Source organism: Lampetra planeri, chromosome 28 (genome assembly GCF_965212315.1).
Source record: "Lampetra planeri chromosome 28, kcLamPlan1.2.h2, whole genome shotgun sequence".
Taxonomy (NCBI): domain Eukaryota; kingdom Metazoa; phylum Chordata; class Hyperoartia; order Petromyzontiformes; family Petromyzontidae; genus Lampetra; species Lampetra planeri.
Genome location: NC_136134.1, coordinates 11,578,864 through 11,602,063, shown reverse-complemented (window position 1 = coordinate 11,602,063; position 23,200 = coordinate 11,578,864). Strand labels below are relative to the sequence as shown.

General features: G+C 57.6%; 1 protein-coding gene across 1 annotated transcript in view; it reads right to left on the bottom strand.

Moving 5' to 3' along the window:
- Window positions 1-23,200, bottom strand: part of LOC144728468 (paired box protein Pax-7-like) — a 101,210-nt gene that overhangs the window by 20,500 nt on the left and 57,510 nt on the right. Inside the window, exons 5-7 of the mRNA XM_078607934.1 lie at window positions 18,947-19,149; window positions 10,326-10,491; window positions 9,063-9,265 (exon numbers count right to left, since the gene is read on the bottom strand). Coding sequence (XP_078464060.1) covers window positions 9,063-9,265; window positions 10,326-10,491; window positions 18,947-19,149 — 572 coding nt within the window. The remainder of the gene's footprint in view (window positions 1-9,062; window positions 9,266-10,325; window positions 10,492-18,946; window positions 19,150-23,200) is intronic.

The following is a 23,200-nucleotide window of genomic DNA, read 5'->3' as shown; positions in this document are numbered from 1 at the left end:
CCTTCTGTGGAGTTTCTTCCCCTCCCACCGTTAAACTTCTGGCTCAGGCCCAGTCCCATCTGGAACGGCTATAGGGACGCCCGCTCTCCGATGTCACAGAAATATGGAATGTATAAGCGCTACACGGCAATGTCAGTATCACATTGCACATCTGGTTGACTTTAGACGTCGATACACAGATTTTCCTGTGATATGCCAATAATTCAGATTTATTGAAGCTAAATATTGCCCTTCAGATTGCACGTCACGGGAGGCTACGGTGTTGGCGTGTTGGGTTTTTCTCTGTGGGGGTGTGGATGACCTTCCCCCCCTTCCCCCTGGCAAAGCGGCAGCCAAAAAACACCAAATCGATATTTTTGAACCGGGTAATGTTTCTCGCTCTCCACACCCAAGGAGCGCCACGCGTGCGAGCTCCAAGCCCAACGCAGCGAATTTAGCGCAAATGGGCTTAAAACGAAAAACAAGAACGGGAGGTGGAAAGGGCTAGAAAATATAAAAATAAATATTTCACTCAAACCCCGGAAAAAATCCGCACCTAATTCCAAAAGCCGGGGCGAGGGCAGGAGGCGCGGTTTGTCCCAGCGTGAAGGCCAGGGCTGGACGACTCACATCGCCCGCCCGGCGGCGGCAGCGGTGGCGGCGGCGGCGTGAGTGGCAATGCGAGCGACGATGTAAGCGACGATGCGACAATGGAGCGACGATGCGAGCGACGATGCGAGCGATGGCGGTGGGGGCGACGGCGGCGGCAATGACGGTGCTGATGATCTCTCCTCGTCACACCTGCCAGCGTGGCATGTGTGACCAAGCCGATTCCGATGCCGACCCACGCCCTCTGACCCCGGCACCTTGGCACGCGGCGGCACGGCGCTTTCGCACCAGCTGGGCTTTGAGGTGTCGGCACGGGGGTGGGGGTGCGGGCGAGTGGATCAGCGGATGAGCGAGTTGGCGGTGGTGGTGGGGGGTGGGTGGTTGGTGAGCCCCAGGCATTTGTCAGATGGCCCGTTTGGCACGGACGGGAGCGTCGGGGGAGCTGGGAAGCAGCTTGAAATCCCGGGCGACGTGTGGGCGCGAGAGATTGTGTGGGAATGTGGGCAAGAGCCAGCGAACAGGTGCAGGCGCAACGACGGTTCCGTGCTGACCGAGCGATTCTCGCGAACTTGCGATGGTAGAAATCGCGCCGCGTGACATAGCGGCGTTCGCCGGTTCTTACGACGCCCGCTCAGTGTCAAGGTGGACGATGTAAATTGAGATGGCCCGTGACCCGTCGACCTTTGCTACTGCGTTAATTGTGTCATGTGGTCAATGGTGAGACAAACACATCGATGTTTTTGTTTCTATGTCCGTTGACATCGTTGTCCATCAGCCTACGTGGCGCCTACCACACATCTCCATTTTTCGCACAGAACACCGTGACCTGTAACACCAGGCATCGCAGTGGCATTTGATAAACAGGCCGCAACTTGCTGATGAGCTTCGGAGAAGTCGAAACCAGTCTGGAATTTTCCCCGCTTAAACAAAGTGCCACTGGAGAGCCTTGGTGCAGAATGGCCTGCAGGCTAGCAGATTCAACAAAAATGTGATTCTTATTCACTTTTGCAGAGCCTCGACTGCTCGTTAAACACGATCCAAATGTGCGTTCCGGCACGCACCCGCACGGTGACGGAGCGAGATGCGCAGAGGACGAAGCGACCCAGGTGAAGCGCCGGCCGTTCCCACGTCGCCCCCGCGTTGCCCCCGCGTCACACCGCGAGAGATCGCCCTGTCGCGCCGCGGCCGGGACGAGCCAAGCAGCGTTACGCGCCACGTGAAACGCCGTACAAAGCGGAGGCCGGCACCGGGGATCAAGTGGGCTCTGGGCGAGGCCGCTTCCCGGCAGAGGCGAACGTGGGCGCGTATCCGCGGATCGAGTGGCACGGCGCGGCACGGCGAGGAGTCGGGGGCGGCCGGGTGGCCCCCGCCATGAGAAACGAGCGACCGCACGGGCGAGCGCAAATCCACCGCTAAATCCGTGCCAGATGAGGCACGCCGGCACGTCCCTCGAGACGGAGCCCATCGCCCCGTCTCCACGGAGACGGACGTGTTTGGAAGGGGCGTGTGGGTGCGTGCGTGTGCGTGCGTGTGAGTGCGTGCGTGCGTGTGAGTGCGTGTGCGTGCGTGCGTGCGTGTGCGTGCGTGTGCGTGTGGGGGCGTGTGGGTGCGTGTGGGTGCGTGTGTGTGAGTGCGTGTGGGTGCGTGTGCATACGTGTGAGCGCGTGTGGGTGCGTGTGGGTGAGTGTGGGTGAGTGTGGGTGCGTGTGGGTGCGTGTGGGTGTGTGTGGGTGTGTGTGGGTGCGTGTGAGTGCGTGTGTGTGGGTGCGACATCACCTGGGATTCCCAGGCAGCCTCATGTGTGTGAACAGGCTCAAACTGCTCATCTTACTCCCTTGCTCTGTGGAATTCTATAGCAAATCTTATCGGGAATGCTACCATAATAATATCTCTTAAATTAAACGTAAAAACACATTTGTTTGAGTTTTCTTATTGTCAATCAGGACTCACAGATTTTTGTTGTGTTTATTGTTACTCGCTGCAGGATGGAGCGGCATTGCTGACCGCCGCGAAACAGAACCCGTGTCCGTCACGTTCAGGGTGGGGTAGACGTCGCTTCACCGGCACACGCCGCTTATCCGGGCGAGAACTCAAGAGGCAGGAAGAGAGCGATTCAATTGCACAAGCGAGTGGACCGAGTCACCAAAGTGACATCAAAACGAGGGCCGCGTGAGTTGGCCGAATCCCGTGCGCTCGCCGGTCGGCAACGCAGCGCGTCCCGCACGACGCTCTCCACTCTCCCAGCCCCGCTGTCTCCGCCCACCCCGCGCCCACCTCCCTCCATCCCCCGCCCCACGCCGCCAGCCGGCCGTGAAATGTTTAGTAAATATTATTCCCCGCCGCCGCAGCACGGGGCCGCCGCTTACACGGGGTCAGCCGCCGCACCCGGAGCTCGTCGCCCGCGTCGCTCCCGCACGGCGAGCGAGCGGGCGATGCGACGCCGGTAATTGGGGGGGGGGGAGGGGGGCTGCGGGGGACACGTCCCCCACGTCGATGATCCCCATGTCCGTGCGCTTGTTTGTTTTGGGACCACCGGGACGCGGCGGCGATTCCTGCAGCGCTTAACAACGCGGCCGCTTCTCCAGAAGCCGAACGGAGAGCGGGGGGGGGGGGGGGTGCGGGTTGGCGGGGGGGGGGCTGTTTATTTACGAGGGAGAGGCAGTCAGTCACAGTCCAAGGAGAAGAGCCTCGTGTGTGGAGCTGAACCAGGAGCAGGGAGAGTTGACAGCACGGGCAGCGGACGGAGCGTAGTGGGGACAGCTGAGGAGGACGTGGGCGAGGAACACAATGCAGAAAAAAGCCACGCACGTGACCAGGGGGTAAAACTCGAACCTCCGTGTGGATGAATTCGAGAATCCATTCCTCTACGGCCATCCGTTGACCACCGTGCAGCCCAGCCTCAGAGAAGCAGACTCATTTTGCTCGGGATGTTTTTGCATCTCGTGTCGGTATTATTTTTATTACAAAAGAAGCGAGGATAAAGTCCCCTCTGACGACTGGTCTCACAAAGGTAGTAAATTACCCCCTTTAGACGCACTATTTACACCCTTTGGCTGAGCTTTGATAGAGGCCTGGGAATTGACACTGATTGCCTTAGCAGATACTTTATAAAAACGGCAGTGATTTTTTTTCTTCTTTAGAGCAAAGAAAGACAAGATGAAGATGGGGGGGGGGGGGTGAGTCGGAAAAAAAAAGTTGCCTCGCTCAGATCAAGAGCAAATTCCTGGCGTGAGAAGCTGTGAAGGATGGCGGTGGATCAGACCCGAGGAGCGACCCATCCATCACGAGGCACAGCCGCGCTGCCTGACAGGAGGAGCAGGAGGAAGAAGATGAGGAGGTGGTAGAGGAGGAAGAGGAGGAGGCGATGTTTACACACCGAACCAGGTATTCAATTGAGGCCCAGGACCAGACCAGATAATCGTCATTGGTGGTGGCCGTGAGCTGCAATCGAACTTGAGTCGCCTGGGTGCGAAGCGCAGCGCACTAACCGCTGCACCACCGCTCCCCACAGACAGGTACACGTGCACACACGCACGCTCACACACGCGCACACACGCACGGTCACACACGCGCAGCGAGGGGGTAGGACCGCGTGCGGGGCCGTCACGGCAGAATTTACTCCAAGAAAATAAAAAAAGAAGAAATTGAGCGCACGCGGGCAGGCGAGCGAGTGAGCGAGCGCGATGGAGCCCAACGACGTTCGCAGATGTACGCCCGTGGGAGCGCGGGCGCGGCGCTTCCATCCAACGGCAGATTCCCACACGAGCCATCGCCGCCGCCGCCGCCACGCAGATGCGCGCGGAGCCTTTAAGGGGCCCCCCGGGAGGGTCGGGGTTCTCAAAACACTGGGCGGATGAAAGGAGCGAGGAAGAGCCGGAGCCCGCGCGGAAACCTCGGCCGGCCCAAAGCGCGCGGCGCGTAAACGAGCCGCTGGGAGCCATCACACTCGGGGCTTCGTGTACAAGACGCACTCCCACTCAAGTTATAAATAACAAAGCAGCGCGTCTATCATTTGCCGTTTGATGACGCTGCCATGTTCACCATCTACCTTGCCCAGCACACCGCGTCTGTCCTGCCGATCGACTCACTGTGGCATCACGAGCGGTGGGGTAAAGTGTGGGTGGCTCCCACTTCTTCCCAGACGCCTGGCCACACACCCTCTCGAGGAGTCGCTCTGGAGCTCCCTCTAGTGGAGGCCCTTCCACCAGAGGTGGGGTGAGCGAGCAATTGCGGGGCTGCGCCTTTACCCTCTGACAAACGTAGAGGTGGCGCAGCGGTCCACTCACCGCGCCGCCCACGTGGCTACCACTGTTGTATTCCCGGGCCACGGCTAACATCCGTGGCGAGCGACATCGCCGGACCGCTCCCGGGGGCAGCACGCTCAGCGATCTCGCGCTGACCGGCGTGGCGAGATCGACGCGGTGTGCGGGGAGGCAAAGGTTGTTGTTGCCGTTGTTGCTGTTGTTGCTTGTGAAGGGCATTGATCTGTGGGTAATGAGGCCGTTCCGTCAGTCGCGAGCTTGGCGTTCCGGCCCAGGTGGCGGCGGGAGGGAATGTGAGGAATCCCCAGCTGGCTGACGCGTTGATCGCTGGTCAGGTCAAAGGTTAAGTGCCTCCCCGCTCAAACAAGCGCCGCGGGGTAGGGGCCAGCGGTGCTCATCTCTCCCGGTGGCCTTGAGACGGTGATGGAGATTCCACATTCTTATGGCAGGGGGCCATTCCCTTCATGGTACAACTGCTGGTGGACTTTCAAGAGCCCATAAGAGATATCTGTGTGTGTAAATTAACTAATATCTATAAATATGAACTAAGAGATAGATACATGATCTATTCACATATAAATGAACTAACATATCTTGTAATATCCATAATAGAGGTGTTTTGGGTTAGATCGCGTAAATATATAAATGTGTCGTTAAACCCACCACCACCCGACACAGCCAACTAGTAAGGGCTGTCACGTAAACAGAACGTGCCAATTCGTCACTAGTAGAGCACACCGGTGTGCTGGAGAGCCAAGCCACAATATTTACAATCTGAGTACGACGTTTCGCCAGTTATTACAAGTAGCTTCATCAGGCGACAGCCAGATTTGTGGAGAAGTCCACCTGTTTCGTTCCTTATATAGAGGCGTAGATGTGGTGACCACCCTTCTGCGCTCTTGCACAATTGTGGGGGGGGCGGGATTACTGAGGCAACGTACATGATGCATGTGCATTATCCGAGCCCTTTGATCTTGTCCTTCTGGCGAATTGGCACGTTCTGTTTACGCGACAACCCTTACTAGTTGGCTGTGTTGGGTGGTGGTGGGTTTAAACGGCACATTTATATATTTAAGTGATCTAACCCAAAAAACCTCTTACGGATGATATTGGTCGCGAAAGCCTACGTGTTTAACATATATTGTAATATATATTTACGATGAATTAGTAGATATCCATTTCTGTACTGTGTATACATGCACCACTGGTGGTGCGCGAGGCAGTGGGAAGCGGTGCGCTACGACGTGGAGTCGGTTCCTTGGTGCGGGGCGAGCTGCTGGGAGAGCGAGCGAGCGAGCGACGCGGTATCGTGCCCACGTCGGGCGCTGCCGAATTTGGGGTGAAAGTGGCAACGCGTCCACGGGAACGTTCTCGTTGGCCCTGCCGCCCGTGCGCCCCTCCCTGCCGGCAGAAGGCGCTCGATCGTGGACGACGGCGGAGAAGCCGGGCAAGGGGACTTTGTTTTTCGCGTCGGCAGCCGCGAACTCGCCGCTCGCAGCCCCTCGTGACTGCGCCCCGGGTGGGATGAGGGGGGGGGGGCTCTGCGGTTTCCCGAACGCCCAGCGCCGCTACGGCCCCTGGATGAGTCACAAAAATTGCGGTTCCAGCAAATTCCAGCGCGCAGCAACGACGCTGCGGGCGGAGCGGAGCGTTCCGCACAGCGGCTGCTTTGTTCCCAGAGAGATAAACTCCCGCTTCGTACCCCCTGTCACGCCGTCTTCCTTCAGGGATATTTTTATTATCGTCGGAGGGGGGGAGACATGGCGCAACGGTCGGCGCATCGTGCGATGAACGCGGCGACGAGAGTTCGATCCGGAGACGTGGCGAGCATCGGTGGCGAGCGATGTTCTGGGCCTAATCTCTCGCCGACCCCCACTGACCGGTGTGGTGAAGCATGGTCAAACGACCCCCATGACTGTGACACTGCTTGGGGAGGGGCCGTTATCCGCCAATGGTTTGACAAGAGGCTGTAAAATATTATCATTCTTGTTTTTGTTATTATTCACATTTGCGTTGGTTATATGTAACACAGTACAGACACTTGTTGAGCAGCAGGGCTCTGGACTCTGCCAAAACCGAGGGGTTGGGTGGGGAAGCGTAAGGGATGGGGTGAAACGGATGGAGGAGGCGAGGAAGGAGAGGGAAAAAAAGCCGGAATAAAAAAAGTGCGAGAGAAACAATGAAACGAAAGCGTTTGGGTCATGTGGAATTTCACCGCAAAATTGGCGCTGAAAAGTTACACCAGAAAAACGTTTGCGAAATCCGCTTGAAGGGGGAGGCGGCGCTTTGCAATAAAACACGGGCGTGCAGAAGCGGCGCAAAATCGCAGACAAACGCGGCGCTGGAAATCATTTCCAGCGCTGTTTTATGCGCCATTGCAATCTTATTTTCTGCCTGTTAGCGGAGATCGTGTCGGGCCTTCCGAGTGCCAGGGCTGCGGCCTAATCGCTGTGTAATTGCTTGTAATTTACTTCTTACTCCGGATCGGCATCGGTTCTGCCGCAGGATTTAATGGCGGTTCACGGGATGAGGATAATTTGGGAGGGGGGGAAAGTAGTGGGTGGGAGGACGGGAAACGAGAGAAAGAGAAGCTCCTTTCAGCAGGTGGCGGCGGGGAGAGAGAGACGGTTTTAGCTGTCACTCACACACGCAATCCCTGCCAACCCGTCGCTAAAGACTTGCGTATGCAGCGCGGGGCGTGCGGGGGGGTGCGGGGGGGGGGGTCGCAGGGCTCCGGGAAGCCCCGGCGGAGAACGCGATTTGGAATGCTTAACACTATTTGGCGCTACCTGGGCGCGCGAGGTTTAGCTAATCACTGCTAAGCTAAAATTTAAACACAAGCCTCCGCCGTGCCATGCCGCCTTCCACAAAGGCCGCCCTTTATTGTGGGTGGCGCGTCCTGCTGGGGAGGGCCAGTCGCAGGGTGACCGTCGCGACGGCGGGGCACCGTAATTGCCGTTGCGCCGTCGCGAACGAGGTCACTGCCGGGTTTGTTCGGCGGTCTGGGCGGAGCGATGGAGCCGTGGATCGATTCCTGGCCATGGCTAAGAGCAGTAGTGAATGGGATCTGAACTGGTCCTGGGCCCTCCCATCGCTTCGCCAAGCCGTGCTGACCCAGCGTGGCGAGGTAGGGCCTAACAACTCTCATGACCGGCACGGAGTGGCGAGGACTTGATCCAGCAGAGCCGTCAAGTCTGATTCTTCACTCACTTCCTGCATTGTTCTCCACAGTCACCACATCACCATCAACAATGAAAATGCATTTGATTCGGTGTAAATTGGCGCATCCTCCCAAGCTCTCGCAGAGCAAGGCCTTCATAGAACATAGAGAAGTGATAAAAATAATTTGTCAAGATGGAACAGCTCCACTGAGATTGCACAGAGGAAGTAAAAGCACACAATTTGGAAGAGGAGTAAGGCAAGGAGATACGCTCTCACCAGGGCTATTTCTCAGCGACAAGAGACACATAGACTCATAGAGTGACCCACAGTCTCACAGAGTGACCCACAGTCTCACAGAGTGACCCACAGACTCACTGAGTGACCCACAGACCCACAGAGTGACCCACAAACTCACAGAGTGACCCACAGACTCACGGAGTGACCCACAGACTCACGGAGTGACCCACAGTCTCACGGAGTGACCCACAGTCTCACAGAGTGACCCATAGACTCACAGAGTGACCCACAGACTCACAAGAGTGACCCATAGGCTCACACGGAGACATCTGTCCTGACAGTATCTCAGCAACTGATCTTAGGCCTTCTCTTCCCTTGGTCGCCAGACTCGTGGAGGCCACGCCCACTTAGTGCAGCTGCCGCGTTCTCTGCTGGGCTTCTGCGTTGTTTCTCCTGCCTCGGAACGAAGGTCTCAACATCCCTCCCTGTGCATAAACGAGCTGCACGGTTGGAGTGCGGCCCTCTGGTCCACACCGTTTTCTCTACGTGCACGCTCCGCTCTCTTCTTCTCTTCCAAGGTGGTTTCCACAGCCCATCAAACACGCCCCCTGCTAAAGCGCTCGGCATCTTGACCTCCTCGCAGCCCCCTCCATAAAGGACATCGCCCGCCCCCGTCTCCACAAAACCCTCCGTCACCTCCACATTCTTCCTGCCGGCACAGCCGATCGGTCCGCGGGAGCCCCGTTTCTAACTTCCGTGACCTTATAACTGCAGACCGCGACCCCACGCCCCCTCGACCCCACACGCCCTCACCTGCGGGGAGAGGCCGTTGGCCATGGGCGCCATGTGGTTGGACGGCGCTGACGCGGCCGACATGAAGCTGTCCGAGTAGAAGCCGGAGCGGTTCGAGGAGAGGCCGTAGGCTCCGGCGCCGTCCCCGCCGGCCAGGCCGCCGCCCTGGTGCATGGAGGAGGGCGGCAGGGGCTGCGGTCTGTGTACCGTCGTGCCTGTGTCCACTGTGGGAGGATGACCATGTGGGGGAGGAGGAGGGGGAGGAGGAGAGAGGGTGTCTTTAAACGAGGTCGGCGAGCCAAGGCCCATCAGGTGTAGAGTTGCCGTAGTCTGGGAAGGTTTTGTGGAAAGTTTGAAGATCAAACTCAAATTGGTTTGCCAAGAGACTAACCAACGAGGTATTTATGTGAATACCAATATTGCTTGCTGTGCATTGCGCGATGGTCTAATGTGCACACGACGATCAACATCAGAGATGCACGGAGAGGAGCGTTGACATGGGGTCCCTGCCCAGGGTTCACGGCCTTACAAACTCCGTCTCTCCTCTCCAGTGAAGACGGCTCAGATTAGTGAACGTTAAAACTTGGCCTAAAAACACCCAAACGACTCCGAGTCACAATTCTAAACCCAAATCTCTAAAATGTTACAATTAAACCCCCACCGACCCTCACCGACCCCTTCCGCTGACCCCCCCCCCCCGCCCCACAGGGATGCTTGCCTTCAATAAATTACAATCAGCGCAAAAACACACCAGACAATAGCGTTTACTGTAACGCGCTCAGCGCACTAATGAATTAATTCCCACACACGCCAGCGCGTCATACACCCGCTCGCGTGCGCGAGCACAATGACGCACACCTGCAAGGCGCCCTCCGATGGAACCCTGTGCGGATTCTTTGCCGATTGCGTAAGTCAATTCACGTAGCTCACGGGCGCCGCCGGATCGTCTCCGGCGGTCAGCACGCTCGCGCCCGCGACTGCCACAGGGTCCGTCCGTTCCCGTGGGGGGGCCCAAGCGGAGTGCGGCGGCGGTCTGTTCTAGAACGGACACTCGGGGCCCCGTGAAGCCGAGGGAGGCAATGGGTGCCGTGGCCCGGGCCCGGAGCGAGCACGGCTGACGAGGGACCCCACGATGTGGCCAAAGGGCCCGGCTGGATCGAGTCGGATGGATTGAGGGCTCAGGGAGACCTCCACCCGGAAGTGGATTGATCCCAGCTGCTGCCGACAATGATGACGATGACCACGATGACCATGACGATGACCGCGCAGCGGCGAGCGCCTCACCTTGCGGGATGCCGGAGCCCGGGTAGGGCCCCTCAGGCAGCTGGTACGGCGGCAGGCCCGGCATGCTGGCCGGGGGGAAGCCGCCCGGTATGAGGTGGTTGAACGCCGCCAGTTGGTTGGCCCCGGCCTGCTTCCTCCAGCGGGCGCGCCGGTTGCTGAACCAGACCTGGGCGGGGGGTGCGGGCAGAGGGCAGCGCGAGTCAGGCGCCGCTGCCCGTCGCTCTCTCGCTCGCTCGCTGCCCACAAACGTCCTTTGTCCATTAAACAAAAAATAATTGCCGCGTTTCCGCGGATGTGAACGTCGCTCGTTGCACAGCGCGCCGCCCGCCGTCCCTTGCTGCCCGCCTGTGATTTATTGCCCAATTAGAGGAATTCACGGCAGTTTATTTATTACTGGGTCAATGTTTCCCCAAATTATCGCTATTATTTTTTTTCACGTCCGCCTCAAAACAGCTGCAATTAGTGGAATTTGCGTTTCGCAATTTTTCGTTTTCTACCGCGCACGACGCGCACGACGAACGCCCCCGGTCGCGCGCGCTTCTCATCCGCCACCGCCGCAGAGTCCGCTCGCTCTGCGGCCGCTTCTCTCTCCATGCCACTGGCGCCAGGAGGGTCCATGCAGCAGCGTGGCCACTAGGAGGAGGCATTGGACGGCGGCGGCGCGGGAGGAGACGGGCGGCACGGACGATGCCCGGGCTCGACGGCGCGGGAGAAGACGGCGAGATCCGCGTTTAAAAAGAAGAAAAATAATAAGAAGAAAAAGAAGAAGAATAATCAGGCCGACAGCGGCGACGAAGCATGGGGAAAGAACGGCCGGAAGGAGGAGGAGGACGACGCGGGGGTGCGGTCGGCCGTTCCTGAGCGACTCGATCGGCGCTCGCCTGACGCCCAGGCGCAGCGCAAACAAATAAATAAATAATCGGCCGCCGTGACATCTCGACGGCGGTAGCGGTGATCGGCGATCGGGGGGCGGGGGGGGGGGGCGGTTTCTCCGGAGTCGAAAGTGCAGGGCTCCTGCGGGAGCTGCCCCCCCGCGCCCCCCTCTGCCTGCGGGTCAGGCAGCCCGTGGCCCCGTGCCACTCTCCCCAACGCTTTCATGTCGCTGCTGCACTTTGATTCGTGCGCCTTGGAAAGCGATTAGGGCCGCGCTGAGGCTGGGAGGCGCGAGGAGTTGTGTTACACGGGCGGCCCCCTCAACTCCGGGCATCGCGATCGCCGCGATTACTTATTCATTTATCCATCCACGTACATCCCCCCTTGACGCACTCCTCACCGCCACCACAAGCACCGATATCAGCACTACGACCATCAACTCCACCACCACACCCACAATCACCATCCCCACCACCACCGTCCCGTTGTTTCTAAGCCACTGGGCGCCTACAACATTCTTTGTCGCCAGCTGCTTTGGTACCGCTCGCAATTCGCCCCGACGTGGCTAGAGAGGGCGAGCGAGCCGCTTGCTAACGCGTCCGCGATTGGCCCCCGATGAATTGTCACAGCCCCGGGCCACGGGGCATTCGCAGTCTCATGATGGGAGCGCCTCCGCCGCCCGCGGATCTCTAAATCCCATCGGCGGTGAGCACCATGAAAGCAGCGAGCCGGCAGCAAGGACCGCTAACATCACGGTGCAGCTTGTGGGAGAGACGCTGGGAAGGAGAGAGACAGAGATGAAGATGGTGGCATGGAGAGATGAAGGGATGGAGATGGAGAGAAGGAGGAACAGAGGGATTCTGGGACGCTGATGCAGCTTAAGCCTACTCGGACAACGTAAACGAACGTTGTTTAATCGTCTCCCACGCTGTGGAGGCCGGGTCGGGTGGCGCAGTAGGCGGAGCACATGGCTCGCAAGCGGAAGGTTTCGAGTTCATTTCCCAGGTGGGGTCGAACTTGCCTCTTTATTCCTCTAGGGCCGATAAAGTGAGAACCATTTTGTGGAATGTGGACGGTGGTGGTCTCCTACGCGACGCGCCGCCGGAATAGGAATGTGGAACTTCCACAAGTGGCCGTGGAAATTGTAACGAGCGCTACGGCCCCAACCGCTGCGACAGCGGTGCCGCAAAGCGCTCCTCTTGCGAGCAGCGCCAAGGGCACCGCTCCCGCGCCCCGCCGAGGGCACCACAACGAATGCCCGGGGGGGGGGGGGGGGGGGGGGGGCCCGAGAGAGAGCGCCGGTCCGAGGGGATGCTCCGAGCCGACGGCGCAGGTGCGGTGCCGCGTCCACCGCCCGTGCTGCGGCTGGAATTCTGGGAGCGATAATGATTTTCCCAGCGCGGATTGCACATCGCTTAGGCTCGCTCCGCGCTCGCTCCCCGCTCCCCCCGCCCGCCCGCTCACGCGGTCTCTACTAATTCCCCGTCTGGGAGCAATTACCGCCACCCCCCCCCCCCCCCCACGTCTGCCACCCCCTCCCCCCAACCACCACCACCACCCCACACGGCTCCCGCTCGCCCCCTCGCCGCGCCGCCGCTCTCCACTTACTCGTCATTTGTCCGACACGATTGCGCCGCTGGCTGGGTGAGACGCGGAGTGCCGAGCGGCGCAGACAGAGTTACGAAGACGGACAACGGCGGTGCGAGGCGCGAAAGTCGAGCGCGGTCGGCCCGGACACCAGGGCTGCCGCCCGTGTCACCTGGCTCCTCCTCATCATCATCATCATCACCTCCTCACTCCTCCAATCAACCACCAAGCTTCTCGTCACCTCCTTGCGCTCTCCGCTCAATCGGCGGCGAGCATGTACCCCAGGGCATGCTGGGAGCGTACACGCCGCTATAGGAGCCCCCGGGGGGCTCCCACCGCTTCGTGTTTGGGTTTGGAAGCATTGCTGCGTCTCCGCTCGGGGCCAGCTGTCTTCTTGCTCAGGGTGGGGACCGTGAGAGTCGTATTCTTGGCATTCGGGGGGAAGTAGCGGAACCGCATGCCCACGATCCGCCGGGGGAGGGGGGGTTGGCGGGTCACGCGAAGATTTGTGAAAATCCCAAACCCGCTGAGCTGCGAGTGGGCAAGGAGATTGCAGTGCGGCAAGCGCGGACCATTGGGTTGTGCCCTCTCGTACGCCTCGTGGGGTGTCCTCCCTATGCCAATTATTACCACAATGCCCGTTTACCCAGGAAACCTCGCCGAGTCTCAATACTCTTAAATTTATATTTAAAGCTTTCATGACTGCAGGGATTCATCTTCTTGGTTCTTTCGGTGAAGTCACGTAGAAGGGAAATAATAAAATAATAATAATAAAACATAATAAAATAATTCTCACGACGTTTCGGCCACAACGCAAGCAGCCGTCCGAAAGAACCAAGAAGATGAATCTCAAGACTCTTCTCCATGAGGGTCCTGCCAAGTTTCCGTAGGAGGGGGCGATGTTGTGTGATGCCAATTGAATGACTTGAATGTAAATTTGCAGCATCGGAATTTTGGTCCAAGAACGTTGCATCATCGTTTTTTTTTTAGCTATGGCAGCAAATCCGAGAACCCGGAGGAAACCCACGTCGGACTCGGGGAGAGAATACAAACTCCACGCAGAGGGGCACCCGAGTCGGGAATCTAACCAATGGCGTTTGTGCTGCGAGGCGCGCGTGTCACCGTCACGGCGCAGCCCTGCCGACCGATGAGACTGCGCAACAACTGAGGGGCCTGGCAGAAGGAAGGAAGCGATGGCGCTGATGGCAGGGGCCGCGATGTTCTCTTGACCCTGACATGGAACCGGAGAGGCCGGAGAAACTCCACGTGGGGGGGAGGGGGAGGGGGGGGTGACACTGAACACTGCCACCTCCTCGCAGAACCCCACCTACAACACCTGGCAAGCCCCAGCGGTGGCGGTCACCCACCTTAGCTCTAGCCGGGCTCAAGCCCGCTGAGCTTGCGAGAACCGCGATGGGTGCGGGGGCATTTGGGGTAATTTGGCTGCAGGGGAATTAGGGGAGCGAAAAGGGGAAAATGAGGAATGGAAACAAATTTAATTTGATGTTGTTTAGTTAACCAGGTGAGAGTTCTTTCACTTTTTTTTCCAGAAAGCAACCCGAGTCACAAAGGAGCGGTTATTATTTTAGAATTTAGCTGCGGGTAATTTTCACGTTTGAAATATGAGCTACGGACACCGGGCACGCGGCAGCCTGCTCTTGAGAATTGCATCACGGGGTTCCCAAAACGGCCACGTTACAGCAGAGAGCACGTTCCGATCGATCGCCCACACCCCCGCCCCCCCCCCCCGACACAGACCGGACACCCGTGGCTCGAGAAGAAATGATCGTGACGACGGCGATGGTTATTTTCACGACGACGATGACGAAGGGTTATATTAACCGCTCGTCAAATTCAGTGACACTGAACACTCGTGAAATGTGAAGCTGAGCTGGGGGGTGTGGGGAGGTGAAGGACGGAGATGGGTGGGGCGGGGGCTGAGCTGTGAAAATGAGCCTGGGGTTTGATCTCGGCGCGGTGAGGATTCCACGTATCTTTCTGTCAGGAAAAAAACCCCAAGGAGCGAAGACACTTGCAGAATCCTGCGCTCTGCATAAAGAGACCGAGTGCCGTGCGCCCGGGAAAGCCAAGGTAATCCAGCGGCATTACGGACGAGCCGTGATGCCGGTGGCACGCGGCAGCGAGGAGGAGGAGGTGGGGCGAGTGGGGGAGACGGCACAACGCTGGCCGCCGGTGCAGTGTGGGGACGCACGCACGGACACGCGCACACACACGCACGCGGACGTTCACACGCACGTGCACGCATGCCGATATGAATGCACAGGCATGCGCACATGCACACTCTCACAATCGCACGTGCACACGTGTAGGTAGACACGCACAAAGACAAAGACACGTGCGTGCGCGCACACACGTAAGCAGACGTGCATGTAGAGGCATGCACGCGCGAGCGTGCGGGCACATGCATGCACGTGCTCGCACGTGCGCAGGTAGACATATGCGCACGTTCACGCATACACCCACAGACACGCGTGCACGTACAACAGTACACGCGCACGCATTAGCACAAGCACGCGCACACACAAATGCTCGCATGCAAAAACGCTCCCGTGCGTATACGCGCACCTTTAAGCAAATGCACCCACACGCGCGCACCGCCCTCTCTCGCGCGCGTTCATTTTGCATTCCATTGAATGAAGTTTGTGCAAATGAACGTCCAGTGTGAGCGCTGATAACGCGGCTTAAAAGCGAGAGAAGAAATGTGGAAATCGAGTGGGTGTCTGCGGAGAGGGAGAATTTCAAATGCCACTAATGCAGAATTAATTTTGCTTTCTGCTGCTTCTCCCTCTCCCCCGATCGTCCCCCTCCCACCCTCCACATCCAAGCGTAATAATTAAAAGCCGTTAAAACTTTTAATTCCGCACACTTCACCCAAGTTTAAGAAATCTAAAGTACTGGAATAATAATATAAACATTTTTTTTAAACCATTACAGCTCATTAGGTTAAATTGAAAGCGTGAGCGGTGAATAATGACCGTTAACTGCTCGTGTAAAGATGCAGGGGGAAATAAATATATAATGGCGGTGATCCACAGCGCCCGTCCAAGAGGGGGCATCTGGGAGAGGAGGCGAGTTGGGCGGGGTGGGGTAATGGGTGGGTGGGGGGGGAGTCAGGGGGCCTGTGGAGCGGGTGGCTTCACGACTCCCCAAATCAACAGATCCGACAGATGTTGGCGCGGCCGTATCAAAGCGGAGGCAGACACCTGCCAGAGCAGGGACGCCCCGGTCGGGTGTCCGGCAATCGGAGCTCCGGGGACGCCGCGCACCGTCGTGATGTAATCGCATCCGAGCGAACATTTACGATCTCTCCCTCTCCTCCATCCTCACCGCCCCTCCGCCGACGCCGCCGCCCCGGCTCTGCGACCATCGGCTCTGCCCGGCCACAGCCGCCGCTGCCGCCGCCGGGGGGCTGCGGGCGGTTGCGCCGGTGAGCTCGCTCCGACACGCGGCCGTGAATGTTCCCCGTAACCACGGCGGCACCCCGCCGCCAGGGATATTGCTTCGGTAATAAATCTGAAGCTGCATCAACCGCCGGGCGCAGCGTAACGCCGCCCCGCAGATGGATTCGCCATTCTTCGAAGTGGAGGGGGGCTAACAAAAGACGGAGCTCCGGGTGGAGGCCGCCCCCGCGCCCAGCAGCTCCGGCATCGGCGTGCGCCGGAAGGGCGAGACACGATCCCCAGTCTCGGCATCGGTACCGTCGTGATATCTGACACACGGCCGCTCAATGGTTCACACGCCGGTGCAATCATCGCTCCAAATGCATTTGATGTTTTGTCACTTAATTTGGCTACTAATGGATTTTGAAAGCCGTTTGTCCGAGCCAACCTTTGTCACGGGATTAATGCTAAGTTCAATGTTGATTTTTGTGTGCGCACCATATTCCCATGTCCTCTGTAACGCTGTTTGTCTTGCTTTGCTTTCTATTTGCTTCACTGTTGCTTTCACGTCACTGCTTTTGTTATTTTGGTAAAGAGACTCCCCCCATCCTGGCCTCCTGAGTTCTCTCACCTGGTTACGCAAAAATCAACGTGCAACTGGACACATCGCTGGCGCGACGACGCGTGCCCGCAGGCCGGCAACGCGCTAGCAGAGCGCCGGCGATGGGCTCGCGTCACGGCGATGCTCTGTCAGCCGAGTTTGGTCCCAGGCCACGGCTCACGGCGGTGGTCTGGGATGTTAGAACCACGCCGTGGCCACCCCTTCACCAACCCGCACTGACCAGCGTGGGCTGATGTGAGGCCTTTGTGTTTTTTTATTGTTAAATATATTTATGTTTTGAAAGTGCTTTGCAGTTTCTCTATTCTTCTGTGTACATGTACACGCATGCTGCATATTACACGCAGCGGGTTTTATAGATAAAGTAAATATATATTTATTTATTTATTAACTCGTTGCCCGGGTTTTGAATCCATCATGCGCGCAGCAAGCCCAGATCTCCAGCGCTGCAGATGTACTGCAATAGCTGTATCCCCTTGACGGGCTCTCGACAAGAGGTTGGATAAAGGCCAGAGACTGAACAAACCAAACTGTGGCTACACCACCTCCTCTTCCCGCTCCCACCAACCCCGCCGCGCCAACTTCTCTCCGAGTTGGCGCGAGAAACTTCCACGGAGGAACGTCAGGGTCAGCAAAACAAATGGCAGAGGACGAGCGGATAAGCGGATGAGCGGATGAGCGGACGAGCGGCGAGCACGCGCGAGGAGTCGGTGGGGACGAGCGGCGATCGCCGGGCCCCGGCGTGGCGAGCGAGCCGGCTAAGCCGGCGCTCCGCGGGGATCACGAGGACACGGCGAGGATTGCGCTTCGTGATCGCCAGAGCCCGCGGAATCATTTAGTCACCGTGTTTAGTAAACGCTCGGGGCTTTTGCTCTCTACCCCCCCTCCCCAACCTCCCGTGTTTGTTTAGGCTGTGGACAAATCTCTTCACGCTCGCAGGGAGCCTTCCGTGCGCGGAGAAAAACTAAATGAATAATGCAGCGGGCGCGGCGACGGCGCACTCCCCTCCGACCATTGTCAGTCAATTAGTGCACGCGGGCACTCGCCGGGGCTCCCTCTCCGCCTCGCCACAGAAAGGGGGCTTTGTTTCGGGGGTCTCGGCCCCGGGGGCCCACGGGGACTTGGAACGTCATGGCCGCGGCGAGCGGGGCTCAGGTGGAGCAAAACGCTTCTGCCACAAACGATCCCGATCACGCGCGGGGGCCAACAGGTGGCAGCCATCACCGTGGCGCTCCGCAAAAACCGCTCCACTCCTCCTCCCAGCCGCAAGCTGCATGGCCGGGCCGAGCACTCTTCCTGCATCTCCTTCCCTCCCTCCATCTCCCTCCTCCCTCCCTGCATCTCCTTCCCTCCCTCCATCTCCCTCCTCTCTCCTTGGATCCATCTCCTCTCTCCCTGCATCTGTTCCTCCCTGCTTCTCTACAGCTCTCTCCTCTCTCCATCTCTGTCATTCTCTCCCAATGTCTCTCTCGCTCTCCTACACCCCCTCACACAAACCTCAGGTTTTATATTAAAAAAGCACTCGAGGAAACTCGACATGGCATGAGAAGGAGACGCAAACGGTTTGAGCGCAGCGACCACGAGACGGAGAGGCGCGGAGTGGGGGGGTAGGGGGGCACCATGTGTTGAGTCACCTGACATCACCGCTGAAACATTTAAGATGCTACATCTCCCGCTATCCTATGCTCTCTCACTTCTACCAGCCTTGTTTGCAATTTCCGCAGTGACCCAGTTATTTCCAAAAAGGTCATCATGAGCAGTTAACCGGACATTATAATGAGCTGCCTTTACTATAATGAATAGAATCCCCCAAAAAAACATTTTTTAGCTCACCAAAACTTTATTCATTTCTGTTCCTTAAAGAGCAAATTGGCTGAATAGACTTTCACCTGGTTAAATCAAGGTCATGAAATCAATCCTGGGTTTCACCTCAGGCTAGACCAGATGAGACTGTATGAGGCCTAGCCGGGATAGACACAGCCTGACAGGGCCTGCTGCTGCCTAGCCGGGCTAGACACAGCCTGTGTGGACCTGCTGCTGCCTAGCCGGGCTAGACACAGCCTGTGTGGACCTAGCAGGGCCAGACATGGCCTGACAGGCTCTGGCGGGTCGGGCAAGGCACCGGCGGGGCCTCGGCTCACCTGCACGCGCGCCTCCGTGAGCTTGGTGCGCTGGGCGAGCTCCTCGCGTGTGTAGATGTCCGGGTAGTGCGTGCGCTCAAACGCCTTCTCCAGCTCCTCCAGCTGCTCTGCCGTGAAGGTGGTGCGCGAGCGGCGCTGCTTGCGCTTCAGCGGCAGGTCCGGCTCGGAGTCCACGTCCGAGCTGTCCTCCACCGTGCTGCCTGCTGAACACACGGCACGGGCACGCACGGGCACCCATCGTCAACCACCGCTCGGGCAGCACGGCCAGCGTGAACGCTGTGGCTGCCACCGCTCCCACCTGAAGACCGATGCGGACATCAGCACTCGGCCAATTATCAAAGCTGCGCAGTGTCCTGTCGTAAAGTTCAACGCAGCGATGCCGGTACTAGGCCTGGGTACAAATCAATATCCTGCTGCCACCCGAACACAAATGCCAATTCCTAGAGGGGGTCACTGACCTACCAATGGCAACGCGAGTCACCACCTTGGAATTTAACAACTTAGGGACAAAGATCTCTCACACGTGCTTGATTCCGGGTCATACATCCTGGCGTATGGGACTTTGGTGGCAATAGCGTCCGATCACTTGAACTGGATATCCTCAACAAAGTTAATATATACAAAACGATCACGTCACCGACTGCGATGGGACGGAAGACGTCACATGTGGTGCATTTCAATAAAATACGAATGAGATCATAATGTCCTCGCTGTTCACGAGCAGAAGACGTTGCGTGTGGAATGTAACGTGCATTTGTATTCGTTCTGATGACGATCCAAATGACAAAAAAATTAAGTCAAGTGGGAATCCAATATGGCTAAGTGTATACGTTATTTCAAACAGCCCACATATATTTTAGGATAAAAAGTGGAAATATTGTGAAAAACACTTTGGTCAATTAATAAAATACGATGCCAACTGTCATCGTTATCATCATCGTCGTAAGTCATCGTCACTATCGCGTGATTCACAAGTCGCGATGAACAGCATTTGAAGCGATGTGATGAGACAAATCCGCATTGAGATGATCGTCTCAAAGCCAACCTAACCACACGGAGCTCCGTTTGAGCACAATAAAAAAAAACATTATGACAGTCGGTTATTTATAAAAATAGAAACATGTCAAGTTTGAAACAACGCACAATAGAAATTCATTCAGATGGACTCGGTTTGTAACTAGCGCAGGTCTCCACAAATAATTTGCCTTCGATGTTTTTTCGTTCGTTATCCAAACGAAAAAACATATATATATACGCTGTAAAAAACACGCATAAAGAGCCCTTATCCTGGAGGCGCGCAATAAACGCACACGCAGCACAATTTTAAAATCGGCGAAGAAGCGTCTTTGTGTGCAAAGAATGGGAGCCGTCCACAGACACGTTTTAAATATTCACAAAATAATTTGCCACGCTTCGCATTAATTCAAGAGCAGCGTTCGCTCCGTTACTAATCCAGCCCATGAAACCCAACACGGCCATTCTGGTAAAATTAGTCGGCGGCTGCGGCGGTGCTGGAACTCATGAAGCCACCGCTTTGTGCGGATGCTGCACGTCGACGATGTGGACGAGGTGGATGATGTGGGTGATGTGTACAATGGGGACGAAGTGGATGATGTGGACGAGGTGGACAATATCTACAATGTGGACGAGGTGGAAAAAGGAGACAGGAGATCAAAAGCGTGGCCACTATCGTTGCAGTTTCAAATCAACACCTCCGTTGGCCCCAATCGCTCGGGTCTAAGTTTTGTTGTCACTGCGAAGCCGGCGCTTTCAAGCAGGCGCGGTAAATCCGGGCGATTCCCATGCCGGAATTACTGTCGCTGTTACGGCCGCGCCGGAATCGGCCCGCGTGTAAAAGTGCTAAGCCGCCGCCGGGACCGCAACAAATCCGAGATTGGTACACGAGTGGCTCCCTAGGCCTCTTCCATCGCGCTCCCCAACAGGCGTGAGCGCACGAGACAAAGCCGGGCCCTGTCTCACCACTCGGGATTTGAACTCGCAAAATTAGACTCTGGGGCGCAAGCAGAGGGGCGGGTGGCGATGGGGCGGGTGGCACCGTTTGGTTGCTTAGAGGCAGTTGGCCATGGCAGAGTGGCGCTGTGGTTGTGTTTGGGGAGAGATGGTTGGCCATGACAGAGTGGCGCTGTGGTTGTGTTTGGGGAGAGATGGTTGGCCATGGCAGAGTGGCGCTGTGGTTGTGTTTGGGGAGAGATGGTTGGCCATGGCAAAGTGGCGCTGTGGTTGTGTTTGTAGAGAGGCGGTTGGCCATGGAAAAGTGGCGCTGTGGTTGTGTTTGGGGAGAGGTGGTTGGCCATGACAGAGTGGTGCTGTGGTTGTGTTTGTAGAGAGGCGGTTGGCCATGGCAAAGTGGCGCTGTGGTTGTGTTTGGGGAGAGGTGGTTGGCCATGACAGAGTGGTGCTGTGGTTGTGTTTGTAGAGAGGCGGTTGGCCATGGCAAAGTGGCGCTGTGGTTGTGTTTGTAGAGAGGCGGTTGGCCATGGCAGAGTGGCGCTGTGGTTGTGTTTGGGGAGAGGCGGTTGGCCATGGCAAAGTGGCGCTGTGGTTGTGTTTGGGGAGAGGTGGTGGCCATGGCAAAGTGGCGCTGTGGTTGTGTTTGTAGAGAGGCGGTTGGCCATGGCAAAGTGGCGCTGTGGTTGTGTTTGTAGAGAGGCGGTTGGCCATGGCAAAGTGGCGCTGTGGTTGTGTTTGTGGAGAGGTGGTTGAGGACTTTGGGGAGATGAGAAGAGGATGAACGGGGGGGGGGGGGGTGGGCGTGCTGCTGTTGCTCGTTTGGCCGCCCGCTCGCTGGCGCCCGCACGCTCGCTGGCGGGCGCGCGGGCCCGCGAGTGCTGGAGAGGCCTTGGAGTGCGAGGCGCAGCGCTGATTAGTGCAACAAAAAAAAGCGCCGGGATTACATTTTTCTCAAAGTCAGCATCAAGGAGCCAGGCCAAGATAGGCCACTCGCAACCACTGGCCAGGAGCTTTAATTAAACAAGGAATTATGGGATTACGCCGTGTGCAGCATTAAGGCCACTCGAGCTGCTTGCCGGGTCCCGCGGGGGACGTTATTACGTGGAGATAGGCAAACCCGCGGCCTAGCGGGATTTCTGTCGATAACGCCGCGTGGTGATGCATTAATGCAACGTGATTTGTTTCATACTGCTTTTTTATTTCCTTCTTTACGAGGGGGGGGGGGGGGCAGGACGGGTGGGTGGGGGGTTATTTCTTTTCCTTTTCGGTTTCTGCACAACTCTCTCCTGCCCGCCCGCCACCCCCCCAGCCTCCCACCTATAAACTACCCCCCCCCCACACATCTCTCATTCCAGTCTGTGTCTGCCCTCCCCCCCAGCCAACGAGATTTTTATTTATTTTTTGCTGCTGCTGCCAAACGCTGCTGCTCGTTACTCGGAGAGAGGCGGCTGCGGTGGGCCGCGCGGTAACGCGGCGTGACAGTCCCAAGCGTGGCAGCCCAAATCTCACCTCTCCAGGACTCACGGTGGAGCCGTGAGTAGAAAGGCAAGGAGCAGAGAGGGGGCGGGGGCCGGCGGGGGCGGCGGGGAGGGGGTCGGTAGGAGGATCAGGAAGAGGAGGAAAGGGTGGGCGGCGGAGGAATTGGAATAAAGAGGTAGTGATGAGCTGAAGAGGGAGAGGCACCTCGCCTCATTCAGGGGAAAAAAACGGAGTGCGAACCCGTGACCAAATAGGTCGTGGGTCAACGCAACCAATCATCATTATTCCTCCAAGGTCAATAAAATATGTATCACTTTGTGGCAAGCAAACTTCAGTTGTTAGAAAATAACAGATGTGCCTCTTGTCATAGCAATGTGGAATTTCCACCGATGGTTCAGATAACGAGCCATGGAGCCCCATCCCGGAGCGACGCACAAAGGGCGCTCGCTCCGTCGCTCTCTCCATCGTCGCGGGTTTAGCTGCCGGGGCGAGACGCTGCGGCGAGTGCGGACGAAGACCGCCAAGTGTTGCGCAGCGACGGCGGCGCCGGGGCCATCGCCGTCCGTACGCCGCGTCGCTCGCCGGTGCCAAAAACGCAGCACAGAGAGGGGGCGAGGCGGAGGGGGGGCACGGAGGACACACCTTCAGAGCGGACTGCGAGGAGGCTCGCAGAAGAAGGAGGAGAGATAAAAAGATTAGAGGAGACGATAAAAGAAGAGCGGCCGAGGCACAAACGCAAGCGCACAAAGGGAGAGAGAGTCTCTTTGTTTTTGGGCCGAAAGCAAAGTGTTTAAGCTGTGAAAA